Source organism: Lissotriton vulgaris, chromosome 9 (genome assembly GCF_964263255.1).
Source record: "Lissotriton vulgaris chromosome 9, aLisVul1.2, whole genome shotgun sequence".
Classification (NCBI taxonomy): Eukaryota; Metazoa; Chordata; class Amphibia; order Caudata; family Salamandridae; genus Lissotriton; species Lissotriton vulgaris.
The window spans coordinates 1,044,835,910-1,044,856,165 of record NC_141697.1 but is presented as its reverse complement, the minus strand read 5'-3'; the positions used below and the strand labels follow the sequence as shown (position 1 = coordinate 1,044,856,165).

The following is a 20,256-nucleotide window of genomic DNA, read 5'->3' as shown; positions in this document are numbered from 1 at the left end:
TATTTGTAAAATTAAAATAAACCCTCACATGCATTCATCTAACTGCATCTACGGATCAAAGTATCTCTGTAAAAGAGCCCCCAGGCCTTTCAGGCATTGCGGCGCTGGCTTGACGAGGAGCGCCCTATGATGAAGCATGACACCCTACCAGGTATGTGATGACATTAAGATCTGACTACTCGGATCTCGTGTGATCCCTCCAGTGGGTGCGTTGATTCCACCAGATTTAGGGTCAAAATTTTTCCTAGAGAGGAACTACTCCAGTTGAAGTGTTTAGGAACATAATTCTAGGAGAAGTGTGGCTGTAGGACCTCATTAAATATAGCTCTTCGTCCCCCTTTTGATTAGATCCTTGCAGGTCACCATTCCTGTGTTGGCAGCCAATCACAGTAGGGTCAGAAGTAGGCATCTTTTTCCTCTTTATTCCTTTCTTTGATACCTTTCTCTTGCAGTGAATCTAAGTGTGACAAAGAAATAGCCCACCCACATCCACAAAAAATAAGTGTTGGTTCCCCTCATGTGCAACCAGCTGCATAAATTAAGCAGTCATTGCTGATGCTCATACAATCATTGAAATAAAACATTGGTTGCCCTTGAGATTGCCATTCACAGTTCAAGTTCGAAGAAACCATGCAATGCCATTCGCCTGTGCCTATAACCAGACATAACGTGCGTCAAATTCTTATATTTTCTTTCTTGCAGTGATTCGAGCAAAGATATCTAGTGAGAAGGTGATTTCTGCTGGTGCTGATACATCCCATCCCATCAAAATGATTCAATATGAAATCAAACAAATAAAGGTACAGAATAAACAAATATTTTTCTTTAATTCTCCACTGAGTAACATACTCACCATTTGACTATGTGACAGTGCATGTGGTTCATTGTCAATTCTACATATGATATACATGGGTGCTTATAAAGTGTTGCTACTATGGAAAATGGGCATTATGTTTCTTTCTGTGATTAATGGAGTACATACACCAAAGTTGTGGTATATGGATTAAATAGGTACAGCATAGTGTATCCTTTTTCAGGAGCTTACATTGTGAGGACTCAAGCTATTACATCTCCTTAGCTACATTGTCCTCATGTTCACACTTTCCTGAGGGACTACAGTTTATCACTGCTATTTCCGTGCCTTTTTCAATATTAATACAAGACTGTGTTTTACCTTAGTTTTCCCTGACTTCTCCATTGAAGCACAATCCAATCAAATGATAAGAAAATGCCATAATGGTGGGGTGATCTTCCTAATAAGAGATACCAGTGCCCAAACAGGTACAGGGACGTGAACATCAAATGTGTTTTACATATTTACAGAAACAATTAGTGACAGAAGTAAAAGAATAAGCTGTGTACCTAGAGGTGCATGGTTTATAACCAAACCATGTTTAAATTTGTCACCGCCCAATGTTCCAAAACGAGTATCTAATTATTTTAAGGCATTACTAGTGATTTCAGTCCCTATACCATGTACTGTACTCGTGCATCAAAATACAGAAAGCCTGCTCAATAAATATGGGCACAGCAACATGTTCAAAATATCACTCTTAATTTACAAATCTGACATGGATCCTCACTATGCGGACATTTCCATTCCTTTTGCTTTTGTTTCCCTAAGTGGGAAGGGTATGCCCAGACGTGGGTCCCGTGCTCACTGCGCTATTGGATTCAAGCTAGCCTGGCTGATGAGGGGTGATGCCCCAAAAACTGTCCCAGGATGATTGTTTCCAGTCCAGGGTGCACCTGGCTTGACAGTTCGGGCTTGGCTGTTCCCATTAGCAATGGGGTCAAGACTGATGTGCATATGGCTGTGTCAAATCTGGGGTGGCATGGTGAGCAAAAGAAAAATGGATTAAACCCAGATCTTTGTGACTGGGGGCGAATATTTGCATTGTTCAGAATTCCTTCCATCACTTGTTCCTTTTGCTTTTGTTGCACTAAGTGGGAAGTGTATGCCCAGGCAGTGGGGGCTGGACTGTTCCCATGAGGAACAGGGTCAAGACTGATTTGTATATGGCTGGGTTCAAACTGGGGTGTGTGTGGTGAGCAAAAGAACAATGGAATAAAACCAGATCTGTGTGACTGGGGGTGAATGTTTGAATTGTTCAGCATTCCGTCTATCATTTGTTCCTTTTGCTTATATTTACATTGGTGGCATGAAAAATGACATCTGGAATATACTTGGGAAATGTTATAGCAACAAAACATCACAATACTTTTGCACAGATATCTCAAAAACAACGCCACAGAAAAGGACGATACATGTCAAATGCAGCATGCCTCATTCAGGGCAAGAATTGCTTCTAGCAATTGTTGTTGATATTTGCTACATGCTACAAAAAAGAATGACCTTAGCAGATCACAAATCACACAACAGATACACCCTAGGGTAGTACAATAAAAGGGCCTTGTTATAGGTGCCTGAAAGTCTTTGTAAATGTCACAGGAAGGCACAATATAGGGGGGTTCCATTTGGAGACAGTGTCTGATTAGACAATAGTATTAGAGCCATTCCCTTAAGAAGGGTTGACTACTCATTCCTAAATGTTAATTTATTATAGTTCTCAACCAAAAACATAGATACTCCTAAAGGATTTGTTGCTTGGGATATAAAAAAGAGAGTAAACAATAATTATTTTGGTCAGTGCCCTGAACCTTCATAAAGTGCAGTATCATTTTTTCACAGACGCGGATCTTTTGGATAACACCAGTTTTCAAAATTGAATTATAGACCAATGATAGGTAAGATGTCCATCAGCCAACTTTGCTCTTCGGGTGATTGCTAAATGAGCCAGTGGGCACCTAGCATTGGAAGGTTTTCACTTTTTATTGAAATTACTAATATTCAGTGCCATAAGCTTAATGGAATTGTAATGATCTCAAGTTCTTTGTGTACTATCTTTGGACATGTATTTCAATACGTGTACCATGATTCTTTAATTATCGGAACAGTATTTCTCAAGCTTTCCCCTTGCCAAGGGCCATGTCAGCACGTTCCACTCTTCCATTCCATCCCAGCTTTATTTTTTAGAAAGAAAATCATACCTGGTTTATTCACCACAGCAAAGCTGTTAATGGTTCCACTTCCACCGTACTAGTACTTTGTGAAGGTGCTTTGTTAGTGTTACAATTCTTGGTTAATGAGGACATCTTTCTGGTGGTGTTGGATTTGCAACTCAGATATTTGGAGATTTGTTTCTTAAAGGCTTTCACTTTGAGCATCATAAGTGACTTTCGAAGAAATCAGTATAAAGTACTAATCAAGGGCTACTGGTGACAAGGAAACATGAGAAGAAATCGAGTCAACAATAACGCATAAGTGACCAAACAGCTGAATTGCCTCTGGTTGATAGTTCAAGATTCATCATTGTAGGAAATTGGGTTTTTGAGTGAGGGGGGTGAAAACTCTTCTCAAGCAACAACCACAGTCCTTGTCAGCGTTATTCACAAAAGTTACTGACGCAACCTGTGCTTACCCCTCTACTTGCTTTGCACAAAAGCAGTCATGTGTAACTTAGAGGCAATGAGTTATGTATTTATGCAGCACCCAAACAGTAAGAAAGTGAGAACACAACACATGAACATTTCCAAACAAGGTTAGAAAAATAGAGAAAAACGTAATAAATAATTTTGACACCGAAAGAAATTAAATCTAATCATTAGAACCATAGTTATGAAATGTTCAATTCTTTTGCGAAAAATAGCTCTTAAAAGATCAAAGTGCCATCCACAGGCATCTTGTTGTGAGAGACCGGGGCAAAGTCAAAAGTTATGGCTGACCGAAATGAAGCGAGGTTCGGTTACACAAGGTGGATCGGATCTGGTATTGGCTAATCTTCAAACTTAGGAGACACTTTGAGGAAAAATGTCTGAGAAGGTAAAGTTCAATGGGGCAAGGCAGCAGGTGGTGTCCGAGGAGGAGACGTCATCGTTGAGTAACCGCTGGACGATTTCTCATTTTTACTTTGTTAGTTTTTTGGAAGTCGAAATTCTGCAACAGGACACAGCTGCTGGCCCATGAAGGCTCTTCGAGGATGTGTACACTTCCGAAAAGGAGCCACTGAACAGGATTTGCTGCTGTGGAAAAGAGCGAAGTGGGAGCTACCATGAAGTCAGCCCAAATGGTCCCTTGTCTGTATTTGTGAACAAGTAGGTCCTGGTCTCCTGTCAGTTCTTAGACCACTTTTTAGTGCCACAATTAGTGCTGCGGCCCGGAGTACAAATAGTGCCACTTTACTAGGGACTTACAGCAAAATTAAATGTGTCAATTGGATGTAAGCCAATTAATTACACCATGTTTAAAAGAGAGAGCACAAGCACTTTCACACTGGTTAGTAGTGGCAAAGTTTGCAGAGTTCTAAACGCAACAAAAACGGGTTCAGAAACAGGAGGGTGAAGGAAAAAAGGTTGGGGATGAACCTGCAGAAAGACTACGTCTAACAATTCTGCTTATATAATAAGTAATGCTGAGAAGATAAATCCACTTTTCATATGGGAAAGACTTGACGAAGCCTAAGGCAAAATCAGGTAGCTCAATGTTAAAATTGTAATTAGCACAAAACAGCACAAAATCAGCGTTTTCTATATTTATTTACAAAAACATATTCATTGACTAGAATAATTTTGATAACATCTCTATTACACTTGAAAAATAATCTACAATTAGACTCATTTTTAAATGCTTATCAAGGGTTGCTCTATCTATTTTATCAATTTTTGCAGTTGTGTATAAACCTTTCAGTAATATGGGTTAGGGCAAAATTGTTGGCTTCATTAGGCAGTACACAGGCTGCAAAATACTGAAAAATGTGATAACCCAATTTTTTTAACCAATGCTAGGTTTTTGTAAAACTATCACTAACATGGAATCACACAGCTGAAAGTTCTCATAATGACCTTCCTCAGAACCTGCCACTATATTCTTCTGAACACTTCACAGTTGTTTCTCATAAATGCATAATGTCCACTTAAATACTAAAAGATTTTAATGGGGGGGGATGGCATCACAACACAGTGTTGACTGGTGCAAAAACCATGTCCTTATTGGCAGGTAATACCGTGTGTGCTTCAACCATCTTTTACTATCATATTATGAAAGCAGATTTGTGGAAGTGGTAATGTGTAACAATATTATTTGCACATATTTGTTGCTTGTATTTTGTTTTGCTATAGTGATGAGTTGTTTTTTGTGCTATTGGACTTTTTAGGTCTTGCATTAGCCAATACCTTTTGATGTTACTAAAATGATATGTATAATATACTTACCCAAAGAGTCTTTCACACACCTATTTACACCCATTGGTCAGTTATTGTTCCATTCCAGTTTTGCTTCCACCCAATACAGCATACAGCATGGGGTAGTGGGTCAGACTACTTGTGCCTCTAGCTAACGTCGATTCGAATGACAGTCTTTTTTAATCTTTCACAAAGTGCAATCTGCGGTTCTCTCCAATGTCCCAGTGTTGCCTGATGTGATGATAGGACGCATTTAAAGTAAGCACAGGGCACATTCCAGCTTTATCAGCTCCTGTCTTCTTCCAATGCTGTTGTTAATTCCTTTTGTAGTGTACTGCTGTATTTCACAGCATACCACATTGTGTTCCAGGACTTTCACCAATGGTTCTTTGATAAACTTTGCCCATGATGAAAACCAAACTTTATAGTGTTTAATTAGCATCACACTTTTAACAATTTTAATTAAACATAGGTGGGCTGTAATTTGGTTTTTCATATCAAATATTTTACTCTGTGAACCTTCTTTCCTTTCTTCTTTCTTCTTTCCTTTTTTATTTTTACCTTGTTTCCTTCTTTTGTTCCTTTGTTCTTTCCTTTTTTCCTTCGTTTTCTTTTATGCCTTCGTTTTCTTTCTTTTTTCATTGTTTCCTTCTTCTCTTTTCTTAACTTATTGTATTCTTTTATTTTTTTCCTTTTTCTTTCTTTTCTGCCATCCTTTCTTTTTCTTTTTTTTTGCATTTTTCTTTGTTTTGTTCTTTCTTTCATTCCTTCTTTTCTTTTTTCCTTCCTCCTTTCCTTTTTTTACTACATCTATTTTCTTCTTTCTATTTTACTTTCTTTAATTATTCCCTTTCTTGTTTACTTTCCATTTTTCTTTTCTTCTTAATTTCTTTCCTTCTTGTTCTCTTTTCTGCCTTCTTTCTTTTCTTCTCACCTTTATTTCGTTTTGCCTTAATTTTTTTTCTTAACTTCTTTCATTTATTGCACCTTTATTTATTGCCTTCAATACTTTTCCCTTTTCTTTCTATCTTTCTGTATTTCTTGCCTTCTACGTTTTTTTCTTCCTTCTTTCCTGCTTTCAGTTTTACCTTCTTTCACTCTTTCCTTTTTCATTTTTCCATCTTTCTTTTTTGCCTTCTTTGCTTTTGTCTTTCCTTCTTTGATTTAGTCTTCCTTTCTTATTTCTTTTTTCCTTCCTTCCTTTCTTCTCTTCTTTCTTTCATTCTTTCCTTTTCTTTTTCTTTCATTTTCCTTTTGCCCTCTTTCCTTCTTTCTTTTCTCCTTCCTTTTTCGCTTCTTTCCTTATGTCTTTGCTTTTTTCCTTCGTTCCCTATTTCCATTTTCTTACTTTTTTCCTTTTTTCTGCTTTGCTTCTTTACTTCTTCACTCTTTGCTTCCTTTTTGCCTACCCCTTCCTTCCATCTTTTTTCCTTCCTTCCCGCTTTGCCCTTCTACCTTCCTTTTTTGTCTGCCTTCCGTCCTTCCATTCTTTCCCAAAAGCAAGGCTAGCAGACAGTGCCAGGCAGATGACATTTTTAGATCTGTGTTAGCCAAGAGCTTTGGTTTTATGAAAAGTATGCATAACATAGTAACTTATTGGGGTTTTCAGTCAGCCTTCAGCCATTAGTCTGTGATCTGTGCCATTCACATTTTTCTTCCACCCACTCCAGCATGCATCAAGGGGGCAATGTTAGTCCACTTCACCTATTGACTGACTTCACTATGATTTACGGCATGCTGTCCTTTCACAAGGAGAACATCTACATGTAAAGTAGTTCCCTTCAGTGCTGGATAAACCATGGTAATGTGCAATTTTATGAGACTAGAAAAACACTTTAGATATTTATTTATTTTTAGATTTAATGAGCACAGCAGCTTGTCAAACCATAAACTTTTGTTAAAACCATGACAAAACAAGAATTGCCAAACGGTTGATGGCCAATGTCAGATCTATTGACTTTATGCGCTATGTTATGACATTGTGCTATGGTTCTAGTGTACTGTGTTTCATATTCTGTTTCAACTTTTTTGTTGTGCAATATTACTTTTGTTTTGTCTTATATTATTGTGTTGTGCTCTGTGAGCATGTTTAAGAAGTCAACAAATGATGCTACATTTACAGATTAAAAGGGCAAATTCCTTTGAAAATTCCAGTGATAAACAACCATTTGTCAATGTTTAACAACACTTTAGGACACCAGTCAGGCCAAAACTGTGGCAGAGAATTGTTTTAGTTTTAATGTTCAACGTAATTGACAGAATGGCCTGTCATTCCAAAAAGAGTGAAAATTACTTTTGGTTCATATAAACTAATGTAACAAAGGTATGCTATTCTTTGGTACATAACTCCATTGCTGTAACATGTAAAGTGGCATCAGAGTCTAGGTTTGTGAGGGCCTGCTGCACCCTTAATATTGTTTTCGGTTACTACCCATTCTGGCATTTGTGTGGCCTGGTGGAGATACGAAATATCAAGTAGGAAATTTCTACTTACCACAATATTGATGTCAAAATCTTTAGGACCAAAATATCGGCATGTAAGTAGATTGGTAAGTATAAGTTTACTATATGTATCTTCAAGCTACGTATATGAGAAGTTAATGGTAAATCTACACTTGCCTATATGCACGTAGATCCTCAATATTTTGTTATTGAATATTCTAACTATGATTTCTGGTAAATAGATATTACCTATTCGGACAACAACCATAAGGCCTGTTTGCCCTGATTGAATTTGTACCCCTGGCACATTTTTTACCAGAATTTTGAGCCTGAATATTGTGCTACCAAAAATATTGTAGCGAAAATATTAACAATAATATTGTGTTATGAAGGTATGTATAGATCTACTGTAGTAAACTCTACATATATATAACTTGACGGCATATGAATCTTTAAGGTATGTAGATTTGGAATTACCTTTATATATACTTATCTTCACTACATTTTGATTGTTGATCATTTCTTGTGTTCAACTCTGAAGTACAACCCTGTTTTACGCCACTGGATGTTGTGTAGGTGCAAATGTGGCATCACAAGACTAGACTTATTCTTAGAATGGAATTTTTAAAACTTACAGAGAGTGCTTATGTGAATTTCACACTTTAACAGTTTTGCTGGTGCAATCCTGTTTTCATTCACCATGGATAATGTCTAGGGCTGAAAAGTTTGCCAATCACGGCCTAGTCAGTAAAGTGCATGTAGTATATCTGTTTATCCAGGTTTGTCTCTACATGGAAAACATTTTTCAGCATGGAGAACCCACATCTGAACCTAATACCAACTGTATTATGAACACCCTGAGATCGGATTTTGCAGAGGTCATATAATTGTACACAGACTGGAGTCTACTCCCTTGAACACCCTCCCTTACATTTTCTTAAGCCAGCATCCTTATTTACCCATGTGAAAGAATCATCACCAAGCAGAAAGGATTTCCTCTCCAAAGTATGGCTTTTGCAAACCAGAACTTCTTGTTTTGATGCTGAAATATTCTTTTAATCATGTAAATGACACCTACATACGTAAAAACATATGTAACACAGCTTTTTACCACTACCTAATTTTTCAAAACCATCCCTACCAACATGCAATGAGAGATATTGATTTTTACTTGCACTACTAACTTCACTGATGCCATGATCAATGTAGCCTAATGGATGAGAGACAACTGCTTCAGACTCAACTATGACAAAACTGAACAACACCAAAAAGACCGTCAATCAGGCCTTTGTCACCTAGCCGCCTCGACTACGGCAAGGACCTCTACACTGACATCCCCAACCAGATCCTCAGAAGACTCCAGACCATATAGAACAATGCAGCCAGGACCTCCCCAAACAAACCCACATCACCCCCCCCAACTGAGAGACCTCCACTGGATCCCCATCCAGAAGCGAATCCAGTTCACAATCATCAAGCATGCCTACAAAGCCCTCCACAAACTAGGACCTACATACATCATCCATCAACTGAACTTCCACCAACCCTCTAGACACCTGTGCTGCTCTTCAGCACTAGTGGTTCCCTCCTTCTCCTTCAGCGCTGGTTTCTCCTACATCGCTGCCAAGGCCTGGAACGGCCTTCCCCTCCAGCTCTGTACAGCCCCCTCCCTGGCAGACTTCAGAAAGAGACCTGGCTCTTTGATGGAGACACAGCTCCCAGATACCCATAGGGGTGAAAATGTTGCACTTTGCAAGTGCTGTTTGATTGATTGATTGATTCCTTTGAAAACCTCTATGATTTAACAAGAGCAGATCACAGTTTATTAGCATTCTTTAGTCAGATTTGAGTTGTCAATGAAGATTGTTTAAAAAACACATAATGGCTTTTTTATGTCTAAGTTAATGTGATGGCATATTCCTTTATGCCATCATATTACCTTAGGGCTAAGGACATGTGAGGTCACTTTGGATGTCTTTATTATTGTGTGGAAACAGCATAATTTATCTGGAGATCAAACTTTGAATGCCCAGTGGGGACTGTCTTGGAAGTTTGTGTAAAAAACATATTCATTACAATGTATACCTACACCTGAAAACAATTTTGACTTTTAATTTGAACTGTATGTTGTTCTTAGATGTTTAAAGGATTTGAGAAAATTAAAGATGTACAGTATGTGTACACCCCTCTTGATTCCTCTCTTTGTGGAATAAAGCTTGAAGCCAACAACAAGAAACAATACCTTCTTACTGGTAAGAAAACAGCAAGGATTTTAATGTATTCAAATGTAACAGGTGCACCTTCCTCCATAAAAATCTAGTACGTATGTGCATGGAAATGTACCTGAAATATTTAACATTCAACAGAATTCCTTGCATTAAAATTGCTTTCAATTCTGAAACTCTTCCTTTGCGGAGGCACTTATTGTACATTAAATTAGAATTTGTCATGCTGCCTGATGATTTTGCACTTGTTTTCATTCTATTCTAATAGTTTAAATGTTTATTTTGTTTTTCACCCAAGGTCAGATATCGAGCTCTGGTAAAGTGCACATCCACCTATGCAATTACATAGAACCCTGGGATGACTTGTCTTTGTCCCAGAAGAAGAGCTTGAACCAGAGATATCAAATGGGCTGTGACTGTAAAGTAAGTCCATTTTACACTGTTTCCTTCAGAGCTAATATGAAGGTTTTGGACTGATATGTATTTCCTCATTCTGCACTGCGTAATCTAGTGATCTATTTTCTTTTACTCATAGCCATAAAAAAGATTCATTGTTTGTGCAAAACCCGTGGTCCTGCAGGGACACCAAACATCTGCTAATATTAGAACATGAACAGAGTGTACCAATAGCCAGGCCAAATCCGTTGACATGTAAACCAATTTGACATATCATTTACACAGTCTACTGACTTGTTGCAACAGGTTTTTAGATAGCAGTAGCTGCAAAACAATAGCTTTATATATACTGTTATATTTTGTTTTCCTGAATGTAGTACATTTGGATATAGTCATCTTTTGCTATTATCCCCCGGATGCAACTACAACTTCATTTAAAATTCATATAAAATACTGTATATGTATATATTATAAAGGTTGGCATCTGTAATTTGTTTTGAAATAGGAGTTGAATTTAGGGTATAATAGCAAAAGATAACTATATACATATGAAGTACATTCATGAAAATGACATTGTATAAGTGTATATATATATATCAAAAAAGAGGCTCCATTTTGCCTGGGGCCCCCAATCCTGCAGGGCGAGCTCTAAGACCAGGAATGGAGATCCTGGGAAACTGCGGATTTGCCACCAAAGATAAAGAGCCCAACACCGACTTGCTGAAAGCTGACTTTTATTTTGTCATGCAATGCGAGTAGAAATGCACTTTTAAATCCTACGCGTTTCAGCCTTAAGCCTTGTTCACAGGTGAGTGCAGTTCTATATTATAAATATGTAGTCCAAGTGGTCATGTGGTTTCATGTTGTAACCACTGTCCCCAGAATGCATCAGTTTTTCATTTATGCAGCACGACATGGCATGTATTTCCAATTCTGCCTTAATAGCGTTTTTTTAAACAGGCAATGTCCAGAAATATCACTTCCATATCTGCCATTTCCATATATATATATATATATATATATGTATATATATATATATATATATATATCGTAGGTCCCACAACACCAGCCTTCCGCACTCTCGAGTGGGTCCTCACGCAACGGGGGTGTGGGGGTGTTCCTGTCAAAATATATTACGGCTCACAACCAATGTTCCCTCTAATTTTTTTCCTCTGTGTGCGGCAGTGTAAAGTCTCTGTGCGCTGTAGCCATGGTTATGTGCACCAGGAACCAGACAACGCGCGTGGGTGCAGCATCTAAAGAAAGGGGCGCGGCTATCTTATTATTTTAATATCAGTAACATTCTGAGCATCTGACACAAAGGTAGACCCTTTAGGAATATCAAGTATATCTTCAATTCTAAACCATAAATCCAAAACCATGCAGCCGTTCATATATCATGTTCCGATTTTCAGCAGAGGCTGCAAATGTTTTGTATATAAAGCTTATCCATCCTTATTATATGTTATTATCAGACTGTACATGGTAGACATTCATAAAAGCCAGGCCTTTCAATCTAATGGGTAAGACCGACGAGCAACAGCGCACCATAGGGGACTTTTTGAAAGGTGGAAAGGAACTGCCTAGACCATTTCAGCCACTTTACAAACACCACATCAAACTACAGTGTCTCTAATAATCACTGAAATTATTAAAAGTCACACATAGCAATCTAAAACCATAGCAGTTGTGCAAGTCATGCTTTTGGACTCAATGCATGTTTTTAGGTCTTGCCTAGCATTGCAGTGGAAAGCGGTGCTCGCTTTGCGAGGCATGCTCTATCAGGGTATTTTGTAGAAGTGGTGTGGATGCCCCGCCTATATTTTTCATTGGCTGGCATCATCGTCCATGGTAAATACAGGTTTCTGATTGATAATGAGGCTTCTTAGTCGCTCCTTGTTACCGCCCTGTCTCCGTTTGGGACCGCCCATCAGGACTGGATCGTTTACTTGCGGCGTTATACTGTCTTCTTCAATTAGTCTGTAAGCACTTTTCTTTATTTGCGCAATGGTGACAGCTTGTTTAGGTCGCTCCTGAGCCAGCGCTTCTCTTTTTAGTGTACTGTTCCCGCCCCTCCTCCCATTGTCCGTGTTCCTTTTGTTCCCGCCCCTTCCCGCTGTCCCTTGCCTCGCAGCTTGTGGGCCATGGACGTGATTTTGGTGACCGCTGGTCACAGCCCTCCCTGCTCTGCAACAGATTGCAGTGCCTTCTGCAGTACTGCGATGTCATGCTCCTGCACCTCCAGATGCACTCAACCAGGCCCTCCAGCGCAACCCCACCAGCTCGCCTTGCCCTGCCTAGGTCGCCATGTCCTGCCCCGGTGGGCTCCTGGCCCCTCGCCTGCCCTACTCGGGTATCTCAACCCCTGCAGCTCACATCCGTGCAGATCTCACAGCGCAGGCAGCTGTATGGCTCTGGCGCGCTTCCCTCTGCTGCCTCTGGTGGCTCCGGTGGGAGGGAGGCCCCTGCCAGGCTGGTGTACTCTTCTTGTGTTTATCTCGGGCGCCCCGCTTTGCTTAAGCTGGGCACATGCATTTGTAGGTATAACATACTTCAGCACAAAAGCTCCGTCTGTAGGGTGTTCTCCACAAATGGCTGCTAAAGCTGTACCTTTTTTTGTTTCTGTTCCTCCCAATGTGTTTGTTCCACCTTATTATTAGTGCTTTAAATGCTAATGCACTTAAAATAATGGAATGGGATATGTTTCCCGCATGCCCTCAAATACCCATCAGCAAACTTTCTATCAGACCCTTTTTTCTTTCATGTAAATCAAAGGTGGTTAGTGAGCACGCTGCTGGTGCAAAAGCGGTTCATAAAACACGTTTAATAGATGTCTCATAGACCATTCAAGATTGACGCAAACTCAAACATGATAACAGAAAAAATATCTTTTTTTTTTTACAGATAATGCTGCTCATTCATTCCATGTGTATATGGGGGAGTGGAGAATCGGTCCAGTCACAAAGTAACAAAAGCATTAATTTTCAATCACATGCAGAAATTAGATGGTCCGTTTTCAGTCACTGCGCGTGAAAAATGCCCTTTAGTCCCATGAAATCACAGACTAATAAGCAGAAATGCACTGAAAAGTGAGTGTGCCCGGGAAGGCTCGGGCTGACACACACGAGAGAGGGGGGGGGCTGAAGCCCTTTGAGCCCAATGGGCGTTGCGCGCCTGGTGCTTAGCATAGTTTGCCGCCCTACTGGTATTTTGTTATTTCTGTCATTGTATCCAGATATATGATACAAAAAGTATTTATTTACTTATTTATAAAGTTTTATATAGTGCGAACAACATCATACGTACAACAAGTCAGGACTATTGGCTTTGTCAATGGTTGTTAGTTGCATAAGAGAAATGAGCAGCAACTATGGCTTGTATTAATATTGAAAAAGCTTCCACTTACAGCCCTAGTGACACCACAACAATGTTGCTGAGTTTCAAAAAGAGAAGGGAAATCCAGAGCAATTACTTTCTTCAAAGGATTTCTCTTCCCCTATAACGGGTAAAAAAAACGGCCCGCCTTTGCGAGGGTACAAAACAGAGCCCGATAGAGACCCCTTTCAAGGCCTCTTTAAAAAAACCTTCTGGTGCTCAGACCCGGTGAGACCCGGCCCACTTAAAGCCCTGGGCTCGACTTAAAAACAGATGCACCAGTTTGAAGGATTCTAAATAATGGTGTGTAAGAACAGTGACTGTAGCAATCTGCCAAAAATAAAATGTTTTTGTGTCAAACAAAAGGAGATCAGCATTTGTGGCGAATTACAGAATTTGGCAGTGACAAATGAAAAGGACCTCCTACCACTCTAGTCATCATGACATTTGGGGTTTGTCAAGAGATCCCTCAATGAGGATTAAAGCATCTGCTGAGGGTCTATAGAAGCAGAAACCCCAGCACAAGGACATGGGACCACTGTCCTTAAGTGCACAACACCACAGCATACTGTTGACGATATGATTTTCTATGGATGCATGCAAATAGATCAATAAATGGATGAATTAATTGATTGCAGTGTTATTTACGATATGTAGCTCAACATCTAGCACAATTATTTAATGTTCGTACCCAGTGTCATTAAGAGCATCTTTTTTTCTTTCAGGATTTCTTGGGGCGCGGCTAAGGGCTGAATGAAGGCCTTTGTGAAAGTATTTCTGTTGATTGCAGCACCATCATGCGCTGCAATTAACAGGAATATTTTCACAAAAGCTCACAATCAGCCCGCAGCCGCGCTCCACTAACAAAAAACATGCATCAAGTCCAAAAGCACGAGGTGTAAAGCACACGTCGTGGTTTTGGACTTGCTACATTTCATTTCTTAATGGAGTGCGTCTGCCGGCTGATTGTGAGCTTTTGTGAAAATATTCCTGTTAATCGCAGCACCGTTATGCGCTGCAATTAACAGAAATATTTTCACAATGGTCCACAATCAGCCCCCAGCCGAGCCCCATTAGGAAATAAAATGCAGCAAGTGCTCGGGCTTCTACTGCTAAATGCGTGCACAGGCTTCCAACACAAAGCAAACATACCTCCTGCCACTCAGAGCAATGCGAACGCTTCGAGGGTTCTGCTTTGTGCGCGCTTTAAAAAGGACACTGCGCGCTCGGAGTTAGAGTTGTGGGCGCGCGCACATGCGCGCAGCTTCCTGGGAACACAGCTCACAACATCCACAGGTTCTCTCCCTGTAAAAGGCAATTCAACACTGCATGCCACCAGCAGTTATCCTAAAAAACTATATACCTTACGGTGAGCTCTTGCGAATTAGAAGAAATAACTCTAATGACATTGAGATTCGCAAGGCTGCCATATCCAGCATTGAACGGTTCAAAATCAGGGGTTACAATGAGGGCATTTTAACACAAGCTCTGGACAAAGTCAGTAAACTTCGTAGAAAGGATTTACTAGTATCCCGCAAAGATGAGAAGAAGAATGGCACTTTGCGAGTGATCACCACATTCTCAGAGAATGCTGGTGAAGTAAAAAGAATACTACGTAAAAATTGAAATATATTACAGACTGACCCTATAATTAGAGAGGATTTACCTACCAATCCCCTAGTAACCTTCAGGAAAGCTAAAAGCCTGAAGGACCATCTAGTTAAAAGCCATCATGTAGCACATACATTACTACCTAAACTTCCACCATTAAATGGTTTTTACCCGTGTGGACGGTGCAAAGCCTGCAAGTACAGTAAACGGACGTTGACGTACAAAGTACCAGGACTGATAGCACCCAGACACATACAGAAATTCCTGACTTGCTCCACCCCTTATGCTTTATACTGCTTAAACTGTCATTGCGGGCTTAGATATATTGGCAGCACCACTCATCCTGTAAAAATGAGAATCCTAGAGCACATGCGTGCTATAAACAATAATGATGAGTCTTATCCCGTAGCCAGACATTTTGACAGAGACCATAAACGCAATAGGGATCTATTGACTTATTTCTGTCTAGACAGTGTACCAGCTAATATAAGGGGAGGAGATAGATTGCAGAAGTTGAGGCGATTGGAATCGCGATACATTATAGACCTACAGAGTAAAACACTGTTGGGGTTGAATATGCATGAGGAAATGGCTCTGCATTTGGGGTAATGTGTATTTAATGAAATGTTTTCTGATCTGTATATCTAGTTTGGTCGGCTGACCTTTATGGTTACTTAATTGACTCATGAGTAATCAGGATTAGATGTTTTGCCAGAGATATATATGACCGGATGGTCATTGAGTTCGTTATGAAATATGAATTAAGTGTTTCTAATCTATGGAATGAATGCTAGTATTAACAATTTAATATTGAATTGCATGGCCCATACAGGGCTAGATTTTAAGACAAGTGGGACATATATGTGGGCGTATAGCCCATCCAGGGCGATATATGATTGAATCATGTTTGGTTCATCTAGTCACAAACGAAGTCTAAAACATGAATTGTTGTAGGACTTTTCCTTGTATATAGCATAGCATTTGCATTTTACAAGATGGCGGCACCAGTAATGGGTGTGCTGGTGTCCTTTGTCGATTACCATGAAATGTTCACATGCAATTGATTATAAATGAATGATGTATGCCTCGCGCATTTGTATAACAAATTGACAAAGGCCGATGCCGAAACGCGTCATTGACGAAGGCCGATGCCGAAACGCGTCTTTGCTATGCTGTGAGGTTTACGAACAAAAATCGTATTGTAAACCACCCCCGAGAGTGCTGCGATCCTTTTACAGGGAGAGAACCTGTGGATGTTGTGAGCCATAATATATATATGTTTGTTTATGGGCTGGTGGGAGGAGTTGGTCCTCAGGGAGGCATATCAGGATATCTGTACCAACAATATAATATCTTACTTACGGTATATTGATGACTTGATCATTGTGTGGAAAGGCAGTAAACAGGAGGCGCAGAGCTTTATAAACAGCATCAATGTGAATGACATCAATTTGAGTTTTACATCTGACATAAGCGATAAACAGGTTTCCTTCCTGGATGTCCTAGTTACAATTGAGGAAGGCAAGATAAAGACCACCCTATATAGAAAACAGACTGCAGGGATTACCCTTCTACACGCTAGCAGCGCACATCCGAGTCATCTTATCCACAGCATCCCCTATGGGGAAATGCTGCGGTTACGTAGAATATGCAGCGATGAAGGGGAACTCAGGAGGTGTCAACAGGAGAGTAAGTGTAGGTTCCTTGCAAGAGGCTATAGCGCTAAGGTAATTGATGCGGCAATGGCCAAATCAAGGTTAAAATCAAGAGAAGAACTCCTACTAAACGCAGAAATGTTGACGGATGAAAACACCAGTAGCACAACAATGTCTGACGGGGCACCCAGACTTATTATGAGCTATAACCGCCAACATAGGGAACTGCGAAAAATTATCCAACGCAACTGGCACCTTGTAAAAGAGGATCCGGTTATTGGAGACTCTCTTCCAGAATACCCCGCTATCACCTATAGAAAAGCAACATCTATGGGGGATGTTCTTGTAAGATGCAGTCCAGAATATAAGGACAGTACAGGTCTGTCCCTAGCGCGCAAAGGGTTTTACAAGTGCTCCAGCTGCAAAGCATGTTCATTTGGAGTGAACAAAACTTCCTTCTTAACAGCTTTCAGCTCCAAACCACAATATATCAAGTTTCACTTGACATGCAAGAGTGATTTTGTGGTATACATTCTTGAGTGCACCTGTAATCTAAAATACGTGGGCAGTACTAAGCTTCCAAGCCATAAGAGGATATTACAACATATTAGGGCGATTACCAACAACGACCCTAATTATCCCGTGGCAAGACACTTCCACGAAGTCCATGGTGGCAATTTGAAAGACCTAAGATACTATATCATAGATACAGTCCCCGCGCAGAGAAGAGGAGGGGATAGGGAAGGCATGCTTCGTAGACTTGAGACTCATTACATCTTGTCCTTAGATACCAAGCAGCCAAAAGGTCTTAATAGGACGGAAGATTTGTATACATTTTTGGAATGAGTACCTAATAGTATTAGCCTTTAAGAAGAAGTGCATACTTACGCATTGCTTATCAGTTTAATATATGAGGACATGCGAGTTTGAACTTCCATTCATTTCGGGTTGTAAATATCCAATGAATTGATTTTGTATTGTAAATAAGGAATTTTATATGAGGATAAAGACATATGTACATATATATATATTTTTGATACTCCATAAGGAATTTTAACTATTTATGCAATTTTAATGAAACCATGAGTGGATTGATCAAATATCATTATTTACAACTTTAATAATCGTGATCAATTGTGGGAAGCACTCGTTTGTACATTTATATTGAATTGCAATTATTTATTTGGTTAGAACCTTTGGAGAGTGATGGATGTATATATGATACTTACCTTGGATTTGTCTTGAAAGAACATTGGAAATAACTATTAATTTTTTCTGAACTGCTTTTTGGAAAGGTATCTTCATGTGTTCACAATTAATTTTTGAAAAAATATTTTCGTTATGCACATGGGTTATCATTTTAGTTTAGGGACAAAGAGGTTTTTCTTTCTATCACATTTTTGATAAATGTTTTAGTATAAATTCTTTTTAGTTAGATTCACGGGGATGCACCACAGTATTAAATGCGAATGGACAATCAAAAAACAGTACATATCAAATATCTGTATTATACAAGAAACACTTTGAAAGAATGAATTTTCATTCGTTTCAACAAATGTATTTTACAATTATTTTTTGCACTTTGTATTTTACGTACCACACTTTGATAATGAGGAAGAAAGACGCAAAATAGTATTCTTTCTATGTCTATTTGTATGCACTGGCACTTTAAAAGGAGGTGTACTCCACGACACTGTTGTCATGTGATCAAGGCAGGGATCTGCCGAAACGCGTCGTGGCTGACATGGTTGCACTTTGAAGCTAAATAAAAAAGACAAGCACGAAAACTGGGTCTACCTCGTCTTTGCTGGTGTGTGGCTGTAGTCTTCTTGTGGGGACGGAGGCGAGCTCTTGCAATATATATATATATATATATATATATATATATATATATATATATATATATATATATATATATATATATCCACAGCTACCAAACACCAGCCAGTTGCACTCGTGAGCGGGTGCACACAGAACGGGGGTGTGCCCGTTGCAAAATCACAGCTCCAAAATCCACGGACAATGTATCCAAAGGAAAGTAGCACACGCAGGGGGTAGTTCCACAGCAAGTTTATTTTCAGGGAACTAAACAGCAACAACGCGTTTTGCCATAGGGCTTTGTCAAATTGTGCAAAGAGGAACGAAACTCGTCTCTTTAAAAAGACGTCATAAGGTATAATTACAAGCAAGAAAGGACTGCAGTATAGTAATCATGAATGGCCGCCATATTTGAACGGTATACATCTACGAGCACATACAATAAAACTGTGAATCAAAAGTTACATAATATTGCTCGAGTAAAACAGCAAAAATGCCCAGTTTATAATTCATGAGTAATACGGCCTAGAATAGGCAATAAATTAACACTGCAACCCTTGAGAAATATAGCCAGATGACATCTTTACAATATCAATATATTCACCAAGACGAATGCTCAAAAACATGGACCGTTCCTAGAAAAATCACGAAATTCTTGACATGTTCCACGCCGTATGCGATTTACTGCCTCACCTGCCCTTGTGGTCTGAACTACATTGGCAGCACGACCAATGCAGTCAAACTGAGAATTTTAGAGCATATGCGTGCCATTGCCAAGAAAGACGTAACCTACCCTGTAGTCAGGCACTTCGAGAGGATGCATAATAGTAACAGGGATCTGTTATCCTACACCTGTCTCGATAGTGTCCCGGCCAATATCAGAGGAGGTGATCGTCTTCTTAAACTTAGACGGTTGGAATCAAGATATATTATCGATTTACAGAGCAAAAGTCCTAATGGACTTAATATGCATGAAGAGATTTCAGTACACTTGGGGTAAATTAGAGTTGTACAGTCGTCATGTATTTATAACCTGTCTGATTTTCATTGCACCTTCTTCACTGTTTCTTTCCTAGCTTTTAACATTCTGGGCTATTATGATACCATGTTTTTGAGCATTCGTCTTGGTGAATATATTGATATTGTAAAGATGTCATCTGGTATTGGACTTTCAGGCAATTATCCTTGCCCATCCAGGGCGTGATCTTTCCATCTCGATATCCATGTAGTGTGACAATCTTGACACAGTATTTTTACAGCATCTGTGCTTTAACTTTTTCAAGTGTCTCATTGTTTACTCTACATATGTAGATATGGCACATGATTTGCAGTGTCATGTTATATTTGTTTCTCACCTTTGGATATGTCTGTACGAGTGCCCATCGCGGACTATATTTCACAATGGTTGCAGTGTTAATTTATTGCCTATTTTAGGCCGTATTACTCATGAATTATAAACTGGGCATTTTTTCTGTTTTACTCGACCAATATTA

The 20,256-nt window shown here is 39.4% G+C and overlaps 2 protein-coding genes across 2 annotated transcripts in view; one reads left to right on the top strand and one right to left on the bottom strand.

Moving 5' to 3' along the window:
* The window catches only part of SYN2 (synapsin II), a 1,078,985-nt gene that overhangs the window by 476,757 nt on the left and 581,972 nt on the right, over positions 1-20,256 (bottom strand). The gene's annotated exons all lie outside the window — the stretch shown is intronic.
* TIMP4 (TIMP metallopeptidase inhibitor 4) overlaps positions 1-20,256 on the top strand; it is a 112,492-nt gene that overhangs the window by 82,886 nt on the left and 9,350 nt on the right. Inside the window, exons 2-4 of the mRNA XM_086938960.1 lie at positions 703-800; positions 9,821-9,935; positions 10,207-10,331. Coding sequence (XP_086795086.1) covers positions 703-800; positions 9,821-9,935; positions 10,207-10,331 — 338 coding nt within the window. The remainder of the gene's footprint in view (positions 1-702; positions 801-9,820; positions 9,936-10,206; positions 10,332-20,256) is intronic.